At 41.8% G+C, this 17,111-nt stretch overlaps 1 protein-coding gene across 2 annotated transcripts in view; it reads left to right on the top strand.

Moving 5' to 3' along the window:
• The first annotated feature begins 4,011 nt into the window (after window positions 1-4,011).
• Window positions 4,012-17,111, top strand: part of LOC134531114 (phospholipid-transporting ATPase ABCA3-like) — a 61,406-nt gene continuing 48,306 nt past the window's right edge. Inside the window, exons 1-6 of one of the 2 annotated variants that reach the window (XM_063366687.1) lie at window positions 4,012-4,264; window positions 11,956-12,264; window positions 12,345-12,536; window positions 14,752-14,843; window positions 16,122-16,283; window positions 16,365-16,605. In XM_063366687.1, coding sequence (XP_063222757.1) covers window positions 11,961-12,264; window positions 12,345-12,536; window positions 14,752-14,843; window positions 16,122-16,283; window positions 16,365-16,605 — 991 coding nt within the window. In that variant the 5' untranslated portion in view covers window positions 4,012-4,264; window positions 11,956-11,960. Of the gene's footprint in view, window positions 4,265-8,714; window positions 9,065-11,955; window positions 12,265-12,344; window positions 12,537-14,751; window positions 14,844-16,121; window positions 16,284-16,364; window positions 16,606-17,111 lie in introns of those variants that run through there. The other variant, XM_063366678.1, reaches the window with a different exon arrangement.

Here is a 17,111-nt window from a genome sequence, read left to right as displayed (position 1 = left end):
ATTCCTACTGGAATAGCTGTTTATGTGACCGAGAACACTGTCATGATTAAAATTCACATCTTGTATGCTAACGTTCAGTTATCGTTAAACCGTATGCGCAATAATTGTTATTCGTGTATCTAATAACAAAAGAAAATTAGCAGTTTTTTTTCTCAGTAAACGACAAAAACCTTGCACACACAGATGCAGTGGCGGATCCAGAGGTGCACCTCGGAGGGGGCACTCTAGGATTTCAGAATAGCCAGAGAAAAAATGTCTCAAAATTACTAAATTTGTATTTAATCTACTCACACTACACATAACATCCAACCACCAGATATTATGATTATATAAGAAATTCATTAATTATATTAATATATTTTATTGGTTTCAGAAACAATCATTTTTTTCGGCAATATTAATGTAGCAGACAACTGGTTTTTCGGGGGGGGGGGGGGGGGAGGGGCACTTGCCCCTGGTGCCCCCCCCCCCCCACCCCCACCCCTTGGATCCGCCACTGCACAGATGTAATGCAAGATATTGCAACTAGTTCTCGCAGTAACCGATGGAGTTTCTCGCCACTGTGTGTTTGCCTCTACTAGCACGCTACCAGTGACACATCAGCGCTTCTGTTTCAAAACGCCCCGCAGGTTGATAAGCGAGCATTGTTCTTCCTCGTCTACCGGCAGCTCTGGAGCGGAGAGAGATATGACGCGACAGTTATTGTTACAGCCGAGGTAACAATGAGTCAGTGTTGGCTGTTAACGCAACTACGCAGACTTTGCTGTGCAAAAAAAGTGGCGACATTAGCTCAGTGGCTACAACAAAGTGAGTCAAGTGTATCAGCTCGTTGTCAGGACAACTGAATACGTGATTTGTTACGGAGCCTGGGTAAGTGATGCCATGACTAACTCCCCTCACACATAAATCTAGACTATAACTAGAGATAGGTTGGGCCCAGGTAAAACCTGCATAGACACAGGGAAAACCCTGGGCACTGTCATGCGGGGTGCAGGAGTGTAGGAGAATACAGGAGACAGAGTATGGGTCTGGATGAAGAGTTGATTAAAATATAAACTAATTAACAGTCTCACAAGTTATGGACTCGAGTTATAATCATGATGCAGGTGTGCATTGTATTGAACCGAACCCAATCTTATATCTTGTTTGGTAAGCCCCTTCCTCAAAAGTCAGCCGAAATACGTATAAGCAGGAGTTATGGTGCGCAGTCAGGGTTTTCGGGATAGATTATCGTACGCAGAAAGTGTACCAGGGAGAGAAAATGGTATACCCCGTGGTCCCGTTTTCTGCGCAGTTCTAACGGGTAGCACTGATACGACCAGCGTGTTCAGCTGTTCATCGTGGCGTATCTTCCCCGGACCCGCATCCCTGCCGGCAGACTCGCCTGCGGGTCGCCGACTGCTCGTCAGTGCAGCCGTGAGCGCTGCCTCGCGCCGGCCGCACAGAACAGTCCTGGTCAGCCAGGCCAGCGCACAGAATGACCCCGCCCGCAGCAATCACGGCTGTGAAGCCATTTTTTTTTTGACGTGACAAGGTCTAATAAATCGATGAACACCGGTTGCACGCACGAAAAAGTGTCCCGTAACGCACATTGTCCCGTTACGCTGTGTACCGTTACGCTCATTGTACGCTTGCGCCGCATCTATCTCTCTTCCACTCGATTGGAACAACCATCGATTTGATTTGACTTTTCGAGGCACATTAAACTTGAAACACTCCCATTCGTTTCCTACTTTTCCTATCATCGTCCTATCCATAACTGAATAACACGGATTGAAAGAAGTTAAATAGCAAACACGTATAAAAGTTATAGTTAAAATAATCTCTTCGTTAAAGTAATAAACATATTTTAATTAATGAGTGCAAATAAAAGTAAATTTATCAATTAGATTGTATATTTCATTTCACTCCTTCTCTGTATCCATACAAAATAGTGATAATTCAATAAAAATGATTCAATTGTATTCATAAAAGTATGCAATAATTTCATCAATGTTTTGTTATGACGTCATGTTAAACTATCGTCCGTAAACCGACTTTACAGACAACCAATTTTTTTCCTAACCTAACTAAAACTAAGCGCGTTTGGGAGGGGTCCGGGTTAGGGGAGGGACCTAGGTGCGTCTCAGGCCGAAGCCTATACGCCTAGTCATGCTGGGATCAGCCATGCAGGGAGAGGGTCGCATGCATCGTGTGCTAGGAGGGGATTGGCCAGCCATTGCAGCGATTGTTGCCATGACTAACTCCCCTCACACATAAATCTAGACTATAACTAGAGATAGGTTGGGCCCAGGGAAAACCCTGCATAGACACAGGGAAAACCCTGGGCACTGTCATGCGGGGTGCAGGAGTGTAGGAGAATACAGGAGACAGAGGATGGGTCTGGATGAAGAGTTGGACAGAGTAGAAAAGAGTCTACCATGCGGGGGGTTGGGCACTTGGACTCGTGGTCCGCTTTGCTTTTTGTCCAGGACTGGATTTAGGGGAAGCCTACGATTCACTCGTCCTTCTGGACATACCCGAATACTCACGTTGGCAAGCCTTCTTTCAACAGACGAGAGAGCCAAACGCTCGATCGTGCATATTAGGGTGTTTTTTTTTTTTTTGTTAATTGTAAATAAATATACAACTCGTGATAACTAATGGCCAATTAGGTTAGGTTAGCAACATTATAAATACTTTAAAACATTGTAGACGGTTGATTTGGTTAGGATAGCTACATTAAAGATACTGTGAAATCATGTAAACGGTTTCCCCCAAATAAATACACTTGTACGGGAAAAAAAGCGAACATGAACTTCGGGGAACTTCGGGTTTGGCTCTCTCGTCTGTGAAAAGAAGGCTTGCCAACGTGAGTATTCGGGTATGTCCAGAAGGATGTGTGAATGGGTTCAGTGACCAGGGACGCAGAGGCTCGCGGCTTGGGGAGGCGACAGAGACGCCGCACTGCGCCACTACCGAGGCTGCCAGACAACTGGCGCCACCGCGCCAGCCCCTGCAGGGAGAAGCAGTCAAACACTCACTCCCCCTCCCTTCCCCCGCGCAGGCCAGGCTACTGCCCCGGTCCCAGAGAACCCGCGGGAACATCGCTCGGGGCAAAGACACGCAGCAGCCTGCTCCCCTGCGCTCTGCCCCTTTCCCAGGAGTCGATGGAAGTTGCGCCACGTGCAGTACCTGTGGGGAAGCCTTCTTTTCACACACGAGAGAGCCAAAACCCGAAGTTCCCCGAAGTTCATGGGTTTTTTTCCGTATCTTTAATGTAGCTATCCTAACCAAATCAACCGTCCACAAAGTTTTAAAGTAGGTATTTATAATGTAGCTAACCTAACCTGATTGACCATTAGTATCCTTTTATCAACACCGCCATATTTATTTACAATGAACAAAAAAAAAAAATCGAAGATGCACGATCGGGAGTTTGGCTCTCTCGACTGTGAAAAGAAGGCTTCCCCGCCTAATGATCACTGAGTAATGAATTGTCAGGAGACGGCGTGCTTCGACGCAGTTGAAGTCACTTTTTTGTAACCTCACTATAGCCATCGGAAAAAAAAAGAAGAAAAAAAAAAACTTTGTGAACTGGTAACTGCTTGATAACGTCTGATGATGGTTAGTAATATGAATTAGGATCTTCAACATTAAAAAGTCACTTTCATTAAAAATAAAAAAAGGGTGTTGTCTGTAAAGTCTGTTTACGACGATAATTTTACGTGATAACGTCATAAGAAAACATTGATGAAAAATTGCATACTTTTTAATTTTCAAATATTTTTTACAGTTTTTTGCAAATTTAATTTAAATAATTTGTTTAAATATAATCACGAACAATTAGCTATAAGAAATAAACTGAAATCAAATCAATGTAAATAAATTGTAAATTTGAAATGAAGTATTTGGACAAATGAAATTAATTTTTTTTTAAATTGCTGCTTTTAAAAAGTCCGCCTCAAACTGATATTATAGAAGATTTTCTCGCACGGTGGTTGGCCGGTTCCTTGCACGCTCGGCTCAGGCGGAACGTGACGAGTCATGCTTTTTTTTTCGTGCGTGAAGCCGGTAGTTCATCGATTTATAAGACGTTATCACGTCCAAAAGGGTGTTTTAAAACTGTTTCTACACCACAGACACTACGCTCCAGCAGTTGGCAGTCAGCTGGAGGAATGGACCCCACACACTCAGCACCCCTGCCGTGTGGAGAGCCGTCCTGGGGCTCGAGGAGGGACCATCCCAGACCTCCGCCCAAACTGGAGCATTTTAACAACTTCATGTAAGCTCTCCAACATTACAAAATGATCGATTAAACACTTTCTCGTGTTCCATGCAGTTAAAATATTATGAATGTTTTTGACGTGACAATGTCTAATAAGTCGATGAACGCCGGCTGTACGCACGAAAAAGTGTCCCGTAACGCACATTATCCCGTTACGCTGTGTCCCGTTACGCTCATTGTACGCTTGCGCCGCATCTATCTCTCTTCCACTCGATTGGAACAACCATAGATTTGACTGACTTTTTCGAGGCACATTAAACTTGAAACACTCCCATTCGTTTCCTACTTTTTCTATCATCGTCCTATCCTTAACAGAATAACACAGATTGGGAGAAGTTAAATGGCAAACATGTATAAAAGTTATAGTTAAAATAATCTCTTCGTTAAAGTAATAAACATATTTGAATTAATGAGTGCAAATAAAAGTAAATTTATCAATTAAATTGTAGATTTCATTTCACTCCTTCTTTGTATCCATACAAAATACTGCTAATTCAATAAAAATGATTCAATTTTATTCATAAAAGTATGCAATAATTTCATCAATGTTTTGTTATGACGTTGTCACGTTAAACTATCGTCCGTAACCCGACATTAGAGACAACCAATTTTTTTTTTTACTTAACAATCAGACATTGAATATCTTAGAACGAACTTAATATTGTGCCAAATTATATAATTATACAATTTTTTTTTTACCTTCAAACACTTTTTTTTTCATCCTTTGCACTAATAACGTGGTCGTATAAAATTTTTCTTTGGACCAAGGTTTACGATATTATTAAGATGGTTTGAAAATTTCGAACGAATTTGATACTAACGAAGTTTTTATTTGTTTTTGATTATTATTTCAACCCCATTTATACAGTAATAATTCGTTTCATCGAAAATTGTTTTAGATAAAGTTTAGAATTTATACAATAATTTATAACGGATTTTATAGTATATCTATTTTAAATATGTACCTAATGATATTTTTTTACTTTCAACCCTTGTTATTTTCACCCCTTTCGATAATGGTTGTTACATAAAAATTTATAGCGATTTTTCTGTTTTCAAGGAACATTCCCCATTTCTACCCCTTTGGTCGGAAACTCGCTCGAGATTTCCCATGACCAGATTTTATGTATCAGTTTGGAAGTAACATGTGAAGAATAACTGCAGAATTACTGCAGCTATCGTGTCCATAAAAATTTGATACACACACACACATATATATAAACTTTTGAGTTGACGATAGTTTTGGGGTCTATGGACCATGAAAGGAAAAACTATATAAATATTTTCCGGAATTCGCACCATGGCAACGGCTACACATATACCTAATAATCAGACTAGGAGTTCCGCAAGGCAGCTTATTAGAACCCGGTTTATTAGGTAGAGTTCGAAGAAAGACTACCTATTCGCACCATGCCGTTACCATGGTGCGATTTCCGGAAAAATCATATATATATATATATATATATATATATATATTTGGTCAGCCTTGCGTCACGAGCTTCTGAAGACCCCCTCAACAAGGAAGCGGCAGCAGAGGGGAGGGTCAGCACCCTCGCGCGCCACGTACATAAAGCTCTAAATAAATGCTTTAAGTAAAATTTAACGTCTAAACATCTTACATTTCACTTACGACTGTCGGAAGGATTAAATATGTGCGTATTATCTATATAGTATTTTTTTTATTTTAAAAACACTAGACTATTTATATATAATTATTCAGCGAGGACTTCGTATTAAATAAGGCCTTGGGCCGCAAAATATATTAAGGCGTTCGTCAAACCAATTACTCTTAAAGCGTCACACACATACTTAACGACGCACTTTCTTTTGTGAATATTATGACTTTACATAAATTAATACGGGAATTAAAGACACTGGTACTCATACAGGTGCCTAACACACGGAACGGAGCACAATTACTAACTTGCCTCGTGCGGACGTGATGCAAGGATGCGTTCCGCCAGCGGGGTGTGGTACTGGCGGGGTGTAGCCCGGGCTTTACTATCATAAGGTATGTCCACACTGGTGCGTTTTTACGTGCGTCAGAGGCATGCGTCTAGCGCACGGAGGAACACAACTGACGAATGTGTTGTTGCATGCGTCATCGGAGTTTAACGGAATGAGTGAACGTAGCGCAGTGTTGAAAGCTGATCCGTACAACTCGGGGATTTCGTGCGTCTTTCCTTGCGCTTTTGGTAAATTTTTGAAGCCATGTCGTCCGCGGTTGAGGAGACTAAATTTTATAGAAGACTGTAAAAAGTGTACAGCTTTATGTGATGTTTCCTCAAAGTTGTATACAAACAAAACCGTTCGAAACTTGGTAAAGATATATAATTTTGATGTTCAGGGCGTAAACAATAAAATAAAAAGCTTGTGCTCATACTTTTCGAAAGAACACAAAAAAATTAGTAAGAAAAAGACGGGTTCTGGGGCTGATGAGAGGTACGAATCACTATGGGTTCAATTTTCCACTGAACCATACTCAACAAAGTGTCAAAGTTGGCTTCCGACATCCTTGAGAAATTTCTGAACAGGCCATATTGAGCGTTGCCTGTGGTTTTTCTTCTTTTTATCACTATTAATTACCAAATAAGCTCGCGTCCGCAACATCCATCGTGAGTGTTGAACGAAACTGATGCACCAATTTGGACAGGTATATAGCTTGCGTCAGAGGCATACGTTAGGTTTAGACGCATGCAGTTGGAGGAAAGTTGAAAAGAAAGAGGAATTGCAAGTTGAAAGGAAAGAGGAAGATGAAAGCGCATCAGTGTGGACATAGCTATAGGAGGTACGACGTCAGTGCGCACAAAAAAATATTTCAAGTAAGAAATCAATACTTTCACTATCCTCGTATTCAATCACAGCAGCCTGAATTTTTGTACTTAAATCCTCATCGTGTAGCTTATAAATTCACGTCGTACCTTTTACATCATTTAGTAAATATATGGTGAAAAAGATTTGTGACCCAACAGTAAATGCAAATTAGCTATCGAAATAAATTTATAGAAAAATACTGAAATAACAAATATTTATTACTGTTTACTCGTTTGTGAAAAAACCAAAACGAACTATTAGCACTCAAAATGATGCTGAAAATTTTAAAATATTTGTATTGCGTTATTGCATTTTGCGTAGGTAGTTTATAAACGGTTATCTGAACTGTATGCATTTACATTTTGGTTCTCGTGTGTCTGGAGTCGTTTATAAATTAGGGCATGGCCCACGGCGAAGTTAACTATTTGCATACCATTATCTGCGGTGCTATATTAGATATGTATGTCCGCATTTGTAATGATATAATAATTATGTGTAATAGATTGTTATCATCCTCAGTCACATTTCATGATTTGTGATGGAGGTCTGAAATATTAAACATTTAACCGACTACTATAACGCACTAGATGATTTCCTTACCAATTTCTTCACCTCGGTATGAATCGTTAATTAATCTTTTAGATTAGCGAAACTGCACATCGCAACAACGCTGACTGTTAACAAATATATATTTTTTTTAAATTGTTAAATTGTTATGTGGCCTACAGCTTCTCGCCAACGGTCAAAGGGTCTTTATGTTCCAGTATAAATCTCAATTGCAAGTCGTTATCAAATATCAGACTGTTATTTTACACCCATGCCTTACCCGGGACTCGAACCCAGGACCCCTCGCACCGTAAGCCGGTGTGCATCCGACTACGCTACGGAGGTCGGCGACAGTTAACAAAATGTGTACGAAAAACGAATTCAAGCGAAGCAATTCCAATAATGCCATACTCGTAAAAAAAAAAAAGTTGCATGTTGACAACAAGGTAATTCGTTGCCAGCTCGTTTTACAACAGTTGGCATCGCTGGTATCACGCATACCATAGTTATGGTGAACGTACTATGACGTTTCCGGTAATTATGTTTTTTCCAGTCTGCGTAATTGTTATCATAATTATTATTTTACAACACAATTTCCATCTTATGTCCTGATCTCAGTATATAAATTAGAATTAGTTGGGAGGGGATCGATAAGTGTAACATAACTTTAGTAATGGTACCAGAGTATTTGATTTTGGAGATAGCATCACCGTACACATACTATTATTTTTACCCACAGTTCACAGGGATAGTCTCCCTCAAACCGAACAATTTCCGAATTTTACCGAAGCAAAAAGTGAGGTTAAGTTAGATTTGGTCAGTGTAATAAATAACAGTTCTTTATTTTTTCGAGTGAAGGGTAAGTTATCAAAATGAAGTGAATGGTTAGTTAGGTAAGTGTTATTTAAAATACTTAATATCAGTTTAAAAAAATATATATTTTTTTTTTCACGAGGGACCTGTCAACATCCAACATCGTAAAACTTCGGTATTGTTCGGGTGTGAAAAGAAGGCTTGCCAACGTGAGTATTCGGGTATGTCCAGAAGGACGAGTGAATCGTAGGCTTCCCCTCATCCGTGTGAATCCATTGTTTACAGTTTGCATTACAATTTTGTAGTGACAAGTCGCCATTCGCCTTCGTCGCGTCGCGTTGGTAGTGCGAACATCTGCGACAATAAGAGGTGTCGTGGTTCGAGGGAATTCTGCTGTGGGAATGTTTTGCAATTGTAACATTAATGCATAAAAATATGAACATTCTATTTCTAAATGCAGCGTAGCGTTGTGATTGTGACTACAAAAACGGAAATTTATATTTGAAGTTGCATTGCGTCGTAGTGTTTCTTGGAATGCATTTACGTGTCAAAAATTTCGTTGCGTGTGTCAAGTCGGTCTAATAGAACATATTTCGTCCAGCAGTCTCAAAAAAATTCTTAAAAGTGAGTATGATTTTGGGACGTAATGTTAACCTGCTTCATGAAGTCGCTTGGACTGGAAGCCTTTTTTTGAAAGTCGTTTGTGCAAGGGGGTTTCGAGGTCATCACCACGTCCTTTTTTCTCTCTCGAAGATGCAGTCTATTTCTTTTAAACATAATTGGTGCTCTATTTGACACGTAGATCAAATTTAAACAATTATTATGAAGTCTGTAACACCACGTCGTTGTAAGATTTTCAAATATTTTACTTACCATTTAGAGCGATTTCGGTAAGGTAAATACTAAAGTCACCAATCTGACAGCTATTATCTGAGAAAGAAATAAAAAAAACTGCTTACGTCTGTTTTTGATAAAACAATGTATCGAAATGTTTAAATCACCCTATTGCTGTTCCCATGAACTTTGTAATGTTAGTCCGGTATTAGAAAAACCGTGGATGAATGGGTCATGTCATAAAGTAATCCAAGAACTTCAGGACTGTATGTAGTCAAGATAAATGCATGTGTAAGGGTATTTTAAATAACATCCATGATATGGAGATAGAAAGCTTATATAATACTTACATAGGCTACTTAATGAAAGTGTGGGAAGTGTTACAATCTTTAAGTAAAATTGTGCAATAAATCCAATGGAATATGAACTTGTCCCAATATGGTACTTTGTAGGAGAGGAAAGTATCTATAAAAAAATGTAATTATCTAGGAAAGGGGTGCATGTGGAAAACAAAAATTTAAAATCTAAAATGTTTTAAGTTTAATGTGTGCTGTGTGGGTGCCTCTTTAAAAAAAAAAAACACCCAATAATGGATTTATTTAGTTAACTTATTTTATTTCTAATTGGGTAAATTTTAAGGTGGCGACTTTTCCTTAAAAACAAAATATACAATTCCAAATGTTGTGTTTTTTGGAAACTTCAGAAGTTCTAGGGTGCCACACAAGAAGGTGATGGAGAAGGTTGCTAGTCTGATCGAGGACAGCAGGGTGGTGAATTGGACAGGGGACTTCCTGAGGGATAGGAAACAGCAGGTGAAGGTGGGAATGGAATGGTCAGAAGGGGACGTGACATCAGGGGTACTGCAGGGGAGCGTTATGGGGCCCCTGCTGTTCCTAATCATGATGAACGATGTTGGGGAGGAATCGGATAGCGAACTGAGACTGTTCGCTGATGACTGGGTGATCTGTGAAACTGGGGAAGCGGCACACTGCAGGAAGACCTGAAGAAGCTGGCAGTTTGGTCGAGGGCAATGGAATGGGGCAAGCAGGTGCAGCGAGTGGTAAAGAAGGGGAGGAGAGGCCTGGGGCTGATTGCTGGGACACTGAAGGGGACAGGGCGGAGAGTGAAGGAGAAGGTGTATTCAATGTTGGTGAGGCCAATGTTTGAATATGCAGCGGCAATTTGGGACCCATACCTAGGGATAGAAATTAAGGAACTGGAAAGGGTGCAACGTAGAGCGGCTAGATGGGTGATGGGTATGTGGAGGAGGAGGGAAGGGGCGAAGGGTGAGACACACAGGCCATCTGTGATGATGGAGCTGGGGTGGGACACACTACACAGGAGGAGGAAAGTAAAGAGATTGGTGAAGTTTTTTAGGTTTACAAGGGTGAGAAGGTGGGGGGGGGGGGGGCTGTGGAATGCTCTGAGACAGGTTGAACAAAGGGGTGTAGAGAGAGAGGAGAGATCATGGGTGGCAGATTCAGAGAGTGGAGAAGAACGGATAGAGGAAGGCAAGTATTCCTGGTGAGGACAGGGCGGGAGTGTAATGGGATTGAGGGAAAGATACTGGATGTGAGAAGAGGAAAGGACTCGAGGAAGAGACTACAGAAATTGGGCATGTAGGGTGGGGCGGACTCCATGCCACCGAGCGGAAACCCAATCGCAAGTGAAGTCACCCAATCTCTGGAGAACCACAGGATTAAGTTGCAGTTAGTAACAAGTAAACATTTAAAATACTGAAAAAATGTTATTAAATGTTAGTTATGTTAGGTTATTTATATTTATATGGATTACATATTATTACGTAGTTATGAAGTATGTACTATTAATGTAGCTTACCTATCATAACCATCCTTTTTTTTTTAAGAATCTGTAATCTGCTAAAATCTAACCTCAGGAACATATATTAATGAAATAAAACATTCTCCAATACTACATGGTAGAAACATGGGCGTGGTTGGCTCGTGAAATCTGTACTCATTAATACACACATTTGTAACATTGAAACATTATCAGTTCTCTCTACTTTTCTGGAACCACTCACTTGAACAAACACATGGCTTTGTGCTGGGAAATAAGTACTGTGACTGCAACAACTTCGTAGCTAGTCACAGTGTGGGAGCTGATAATCCCAATGTTAGTGGCTCAAGTTGGATGCTTTCCTTTGAGTAAGCTTGTCTGTGAGGATTACCCAATTTTTTTTTTCCTTAGTTTCCCATTCTTCTCCATTCTTGCCTTGCAGTCGACTTGGAGCGTTTAAGGAGTGGCTCTCACCTTCCATGCACGGTAAACATTAAGATTTATCAAAGTATTTTCTGTCAATGATTTCACGACCACATAATATAGCTTCTTAAACATGCGAGATTCAGTTTAATAAATGTGAAGTGCTTGTCAAGGCTAGCACAACAAAACTTGAAACCATAATGACAGATTCTCCTCAACACATTCTTCCAGTTAATAATGTTCGGAGGCTTTCATGACCATTTTCTGAAGTGGCTTGGCTTCTGGGAGTAGGTAACTGCTCCCTGATGATGGTGACTGCAATGTCGACCGAAACATCGGTGAATTATCTGCCGAGGACACGGCTACAACCCAGAAGCCAAGCCAGTCTTTCCCTTGGCTCTCGTCCCAGACATCAGCTGTGGGCGGGCGAGTGTGTGACGGTGCTGGGCTCTCGCCAGGAGACATGGCGTCCGTGCTGAGCGGCTTCCTGCTGGTGCTGTGGAAGAACATGGTGGTGCGGCGGCGCCACTGGCTGCTGACGCTGTTCGAGGTGGCGGTGCCCTTGCTGCTGTTCGTGTCGTACGCCCTGGCCAAGGGCCTGGCGATGCAGTCTCCCGGCATGGAGCTGCCCAGCGACGCGGTGTACTTCGCCCGCGACGACCTGGCGCCGGGACACATGGTGCGCACCGCGCGGCTGCTCTACGCGCCCAACACGTCCTTCGCGCACGCCCTCATGCAGCGCGTGCAGGACTCGCTGCACACCAAGGGTGAGCGTCCTCGCCCCCACCGGCCGGTCACTGTCGGGGCTGACGCTGGCCGCGGTCGGTGATCGTGATCGTGTTGGCAGGCGTGGAGGCGTTCGACTCGGAGGCGGCCCTGCTGGAACGCTACCAGCGCGCGAGGCCGGAGTCCGTGTTCGGCGTGGTGTTCGAGGGCTCGGAACTGCACCTCAAGTACAAGGTCCGCAGCTCGCACGACTTCTGGCAGACGGAGCGGCTGTTCCCCGTCGTCAGCTTCCCGGGTCCCATGGGCAGCTCAGGTGAGCCTGTCGGGACCACGGCCTTCAGTATCGGCCGTTGGGATTAGTGCATTTTGTTCCCCCTCAAAGACATTACCTGCATAACATGTTTTGGTTCGCAAGAATTTATTTATTGTGCGTGTTACGCGCCTCATGTTCTCCTAAGAGCATCATTCAATAGTTCACGAAAAGCCTGCAAAGCTGCTTGGGTAAAGTAAAGGTGAGTACAATTAAACCCGAGGCGAACACGATGGCGAACTCTAAACAAATTTAATAACTCTCAAAAAAAAAAAAAAAAAAAAAAAAAAAGGAGAATAAAGTGGATTGAATGGTGATTCAGTTAAATAAAATGTGGTTTATTTCAAAGCTTACCCTGTTTATTTGGAATTCTAGTTTTCATTATTTTCTTTTGATAGTTTCAAGAATTACAAAATGACACAGGGCAAAGTTACTGTGGCCCCGGCTGTCAAAACTATTGATTACAAATAGATTGTTAATTGTATCTGGATTTCCAATTTTAACATTTTCCTTTGACCAACTAAGACCTATCATAATCAAGCTTTCATAATAAAACTAACGTAAAATTTTAACCGGGGTAGTTCATGTTTAAAATACTGTCTGAAAACATATGTTAGCCCAACCACTGGGGGACTATGTACAATTTCGGATTTAACAATATAAAATATCATTGGCTTTCACTGGCGCTGACAAGAAGCGAGAAGAGGTGGCGGCTCGAATGTTAGCCGGCTGGAGAGACGCGTGGAATTTGTGTCAATTCAAGAAGGAAGAGGATGTAAATTTAGCTGAATTTACCGATGGACTTGAGCCGGAGAAAGGCTCGAACTCTTGGACCACTTCGGACCCCTCTGGAACCAAACTAAAAGGAGGCCCCAGTTGTCAAGAATAGAAATAAAGGGGACAAGAAACAGGGATCGTGAAATCAGGGCAAAAATTAGTCAAAATTCAAACTATAGGTGAAAGGAGTAGAATTTCCAACTTACCATTCTAGGGTGAAAATCAGCTCCCTCTGCAGATATACTAGCACTCGCAGTAGTCACGCGCGAGTCATACTGAATATATACTAACCTGAATATCAGTTTAGAAATAAATAAAATAGGGGTCACTCCTGGAGTCCTCGGGATCACATCCCTCAAGCTAGTCGCTGCGCGACTTTTTTGCGAACGGGTCCCTACAACCAACGAAAGAACTTACCTTAATTAATACCAGCGAGCAGTGCCATAGAGAACTTACAAATAAGAATATGTGAAATTGTTACAATAATAAGTGGACGAACGTAACCTGCTATAAAATGTCATTTTTTGTTGTTAAAAGTATAGTATAACGTGTGTTAATAATATTGGTCCGGCCCCCCTTTTAATAACTTTAATATATTGTTAATACCTTTTATTGTGAACCAAAACAAAGGAAAAACAGATTTAATTTACCTTTTTAAATAAACCAGGAAAGCTATAGACCAATCTGCTTATGTAGTGTTTATTTATTTATCATTTACCTATATATATTTTTAACGATCCACTAGCTCCCAAGTCTCTTGTGTGCAGGGAGTATCAAATTGTCTTGTTCACCACCTCGTGCCACCTCTGGTAATACTTGTATTTTTCTTTATCATTTTGCTCAGCTGTTTCCTAGGCCTTTTTTATTAAATTAAAATAATATAATTTTAGGGCACAAGGGGCGTATCAATATGCAGCATAGGAGTGTCAGCAAAGGGTTTTTTGTTCTGGTGTTTAGTTTCAAAAAAAAAATATTTCTCCATTGTCAGAAGTAAGTGTTCGAAGCTATGCCTACCATTGTGCATGCACTTGTAAATATCAGTATGGGATAAATGCTGTATTTAGGCACTGGAAGAAATATAAGTTATTAGAATTTTGTTTAATACATTTGGTAACACATCTGCAACACAGGGTTGCCTGTAGTCTGAATAACCTGGAAAACCGCACATGTCAGGGAATTTAATTTTTTTTTCATGAATTTTTGAATCGGGCGTTACCACCCGAACGGGAAACGAGTGAACCTTGAATTAACCGTGTATTTTTTTTTTTTAGTGCTGGGAAATTTTTTTGAAGCCCGTGAATTTATGAAAGCGGTCAGGAATTACGTATCTGTTTGTCCAGCAAGTTGAAAACAGCGTAGTTAAAAAAAGTGCACGTCAAACTGTCTCTGTTTCATCGCTTGTGTCTCTCTTGTGTTGATGTGTTGTATCTGTTCGTTGCAGACATGTATTTCAGCACGGGCTTCATCAGCTTGCAGAGGGCGTTGGATGCAGCATTCATGAGTCACGTCTCCAATTCTTCCAACATGTTTGAAGTAAGTAAAAAATTCTGAGGTTTTGTTTTGAGGGAATACGTATCTTATTTGAATGTAGTGGTTCACATTGAGAAGTTTGGTGTTTGTGTATCGGTGATCACTGGTTACAGGTTTTGCTCCAACTTGATGATTTTATTTATGACCTGTAGCATTCATTTGGCAGTTCAAAAACAGTTTCTTGGTTAGAGGGCAAACAGTTAATCATTTTTAAAATTTGTAATAGTGACAATCTTGAGTTTTTTTTAAAAAACTAACTAGAAAAAAACATAATTTTCTGTAACTGCATATAATTTGTTAAAATAGGCTGGTACCTAATGTAATCAAGGTATAAAAAATCTTTGTAGAAAAGGAATAGCTGCACAGGTTAAACTGCCAGTGTTGTTCTGGTAGTCAGTTATGTTGAGTGGAAACTGACCACTTAGCTTCCAAACTGCTTCATTTAGCTGCTGTCAACCTCTCGGGGTAGAGTTATTTGCTGCTGGGCCCGTGGTACATTAAAGATGTGAGAGGAGCAATCCTTCAAAGATTCCTGTATTTTCGGCATTAATTTTAATTTCAGTTTTTCGTCCGTTATGTGATGGTTAAAAATGTGTGGTTTAGCATGTAAAACACGGGTGCAGGTAGCTTCTTGGTTGTGTTTGCCTTTTGGCGACTGGGTGGGCACCTGAGCAGTCGGCAGGCAGTACGTGACACGTGTCGGCTGTCTGAGAATCGGTCAAGATAAGTTCCAGTTGTGTCTCATGCTAGCTCCTGGAGTATAGCGGAGTAGTCATGAAACGTCATAATTGTAGCACCTATTACTAGGGCCAAATTCTCATGTGGATTTACACAGTGGATACTTAGGGGCATGCATATTTCACGAAAAGATTCTGAGACCAGCTGATAGTTAAAACACTGTAACACCGTCTGTGTTTCGTGATTGGGTGAGTTACTCCCAGATACATATAGATTGTAACAACACCAATCACAGTGTTTTATTGCGGAAGGAAATGCGTCCTGAGTGGCTCGGTTAAAAACAAGGCAACGACTTCTCTCGCATACGGCCGCCAATCACAAGGAAGAAACCGCTGTTGCAGTCTAATAGGCGTTCAGATTTATTAGCGAAAAATGCCTGCCCCTATGGATACTATGTAAACATTTCAAATGGTTGTAGTATTCAGAAACTCAAGAGGTACAGTTTTATGATCACACTAGGGTCCAGTGAGAATGTGCAGTCGTCGCTGTGTTAGCCAGGCTGCAGCGTGGATGAGGCGTGACCTCCCCCCCTCCTTGCCCCAGGTGACCACCCAGCAGTTCCCGTACCCGGCGTTCAACATGCGAGCGTCGACGGGCGGGGAGATGAACGGCATCCTGCTGCCCCTGCTCACGGTGCTGGGCTTCGTGATGCTGTGCCCCGGCCTGCTGAAGCGCGTCGTGGAGGAGAAGGAGTCCGGCATCAGGGTGAGTCCCGCGTCCCGGGGGACCCCGCGGGGGGGACGCCCCGGCGAGCCAGGGTCGAGCGGGGGGGGGTCCGTGCCGCAGGAGCTCATGAAGATGACGGGGCTCCGCGGCTGGATGCTGTGGCTGGGCTGGCTGGTGAACGCCCTGCTCGTGAACCTGGTGTCCGTGACGGTCATCGTGGTGCTGGCCTCGTGGTCCGTGCTGAGCCCCGGCTCGCGCCTGCTGGACCAGGCCGACCCGACCCTGCTGTGGGTGTTCCTGGCGCTGTACTGCGTCTCCTCCGGCCTGCTGTGCCTGGCCTTCAGCACGCTCTTCTCCCGCCGTGAGTCACGCAAACTGCCGTCCTGGGTCGGGTTATTGATCTCGCTTAGAGAGAATTCCCGTTGAAAAGTATTTTTATGTCAATTTATATAACCATCATCAGTTTAGTTTTACCACTTGTGAAAGTAATGTCGTACAAATTACACGGTAGTTACGCGTTAGTTCAGGCTCTCATTCGGATCACAGATTTTGTTTTTCTATTAAAAGTTGAAGAAAGGTTTTTGTTACATGACTTATTAATTTTAATTGTTGGGCGTGCTCTTTTATACTTCACTTTTTAAATAAACGTACTTTCCATGAATGTTTTTTTGTTTTTATGAACAACTTTATCTAACAAAATATTTTTTTTATCGCATAAGCATTGCACCCCTACTTTTCAGACTTGATTAAGAATAAAATGTGCGACAGATTATGTGATAAAACACTGTAATTTTAATATCATTACCAGAGTTTTTTTTCGTAATGACATCAAAGTTTCCAATGTTGTTGATGTCAGTGATGTGTATA

This window comes from Bacillus rossius, chromosome 1 (assembly GCF_032445375.1).
Source record: "Bacillus rossius redtenbacheri isolate Brsri chromosome 1, Brsri_v3, whole genome shotgun sequence".
NCBI lineage: Eukaryota > Metazoa > Arthropoda > Insecta > Phasmatodea > Bacillidae > Bacillus > Bacillus rossius.
The sequence above is the reverse complement of the archived record's forward strand: the minus strand, read 5'-3'. Positions and strand labels throughout refer to the sequence as shown.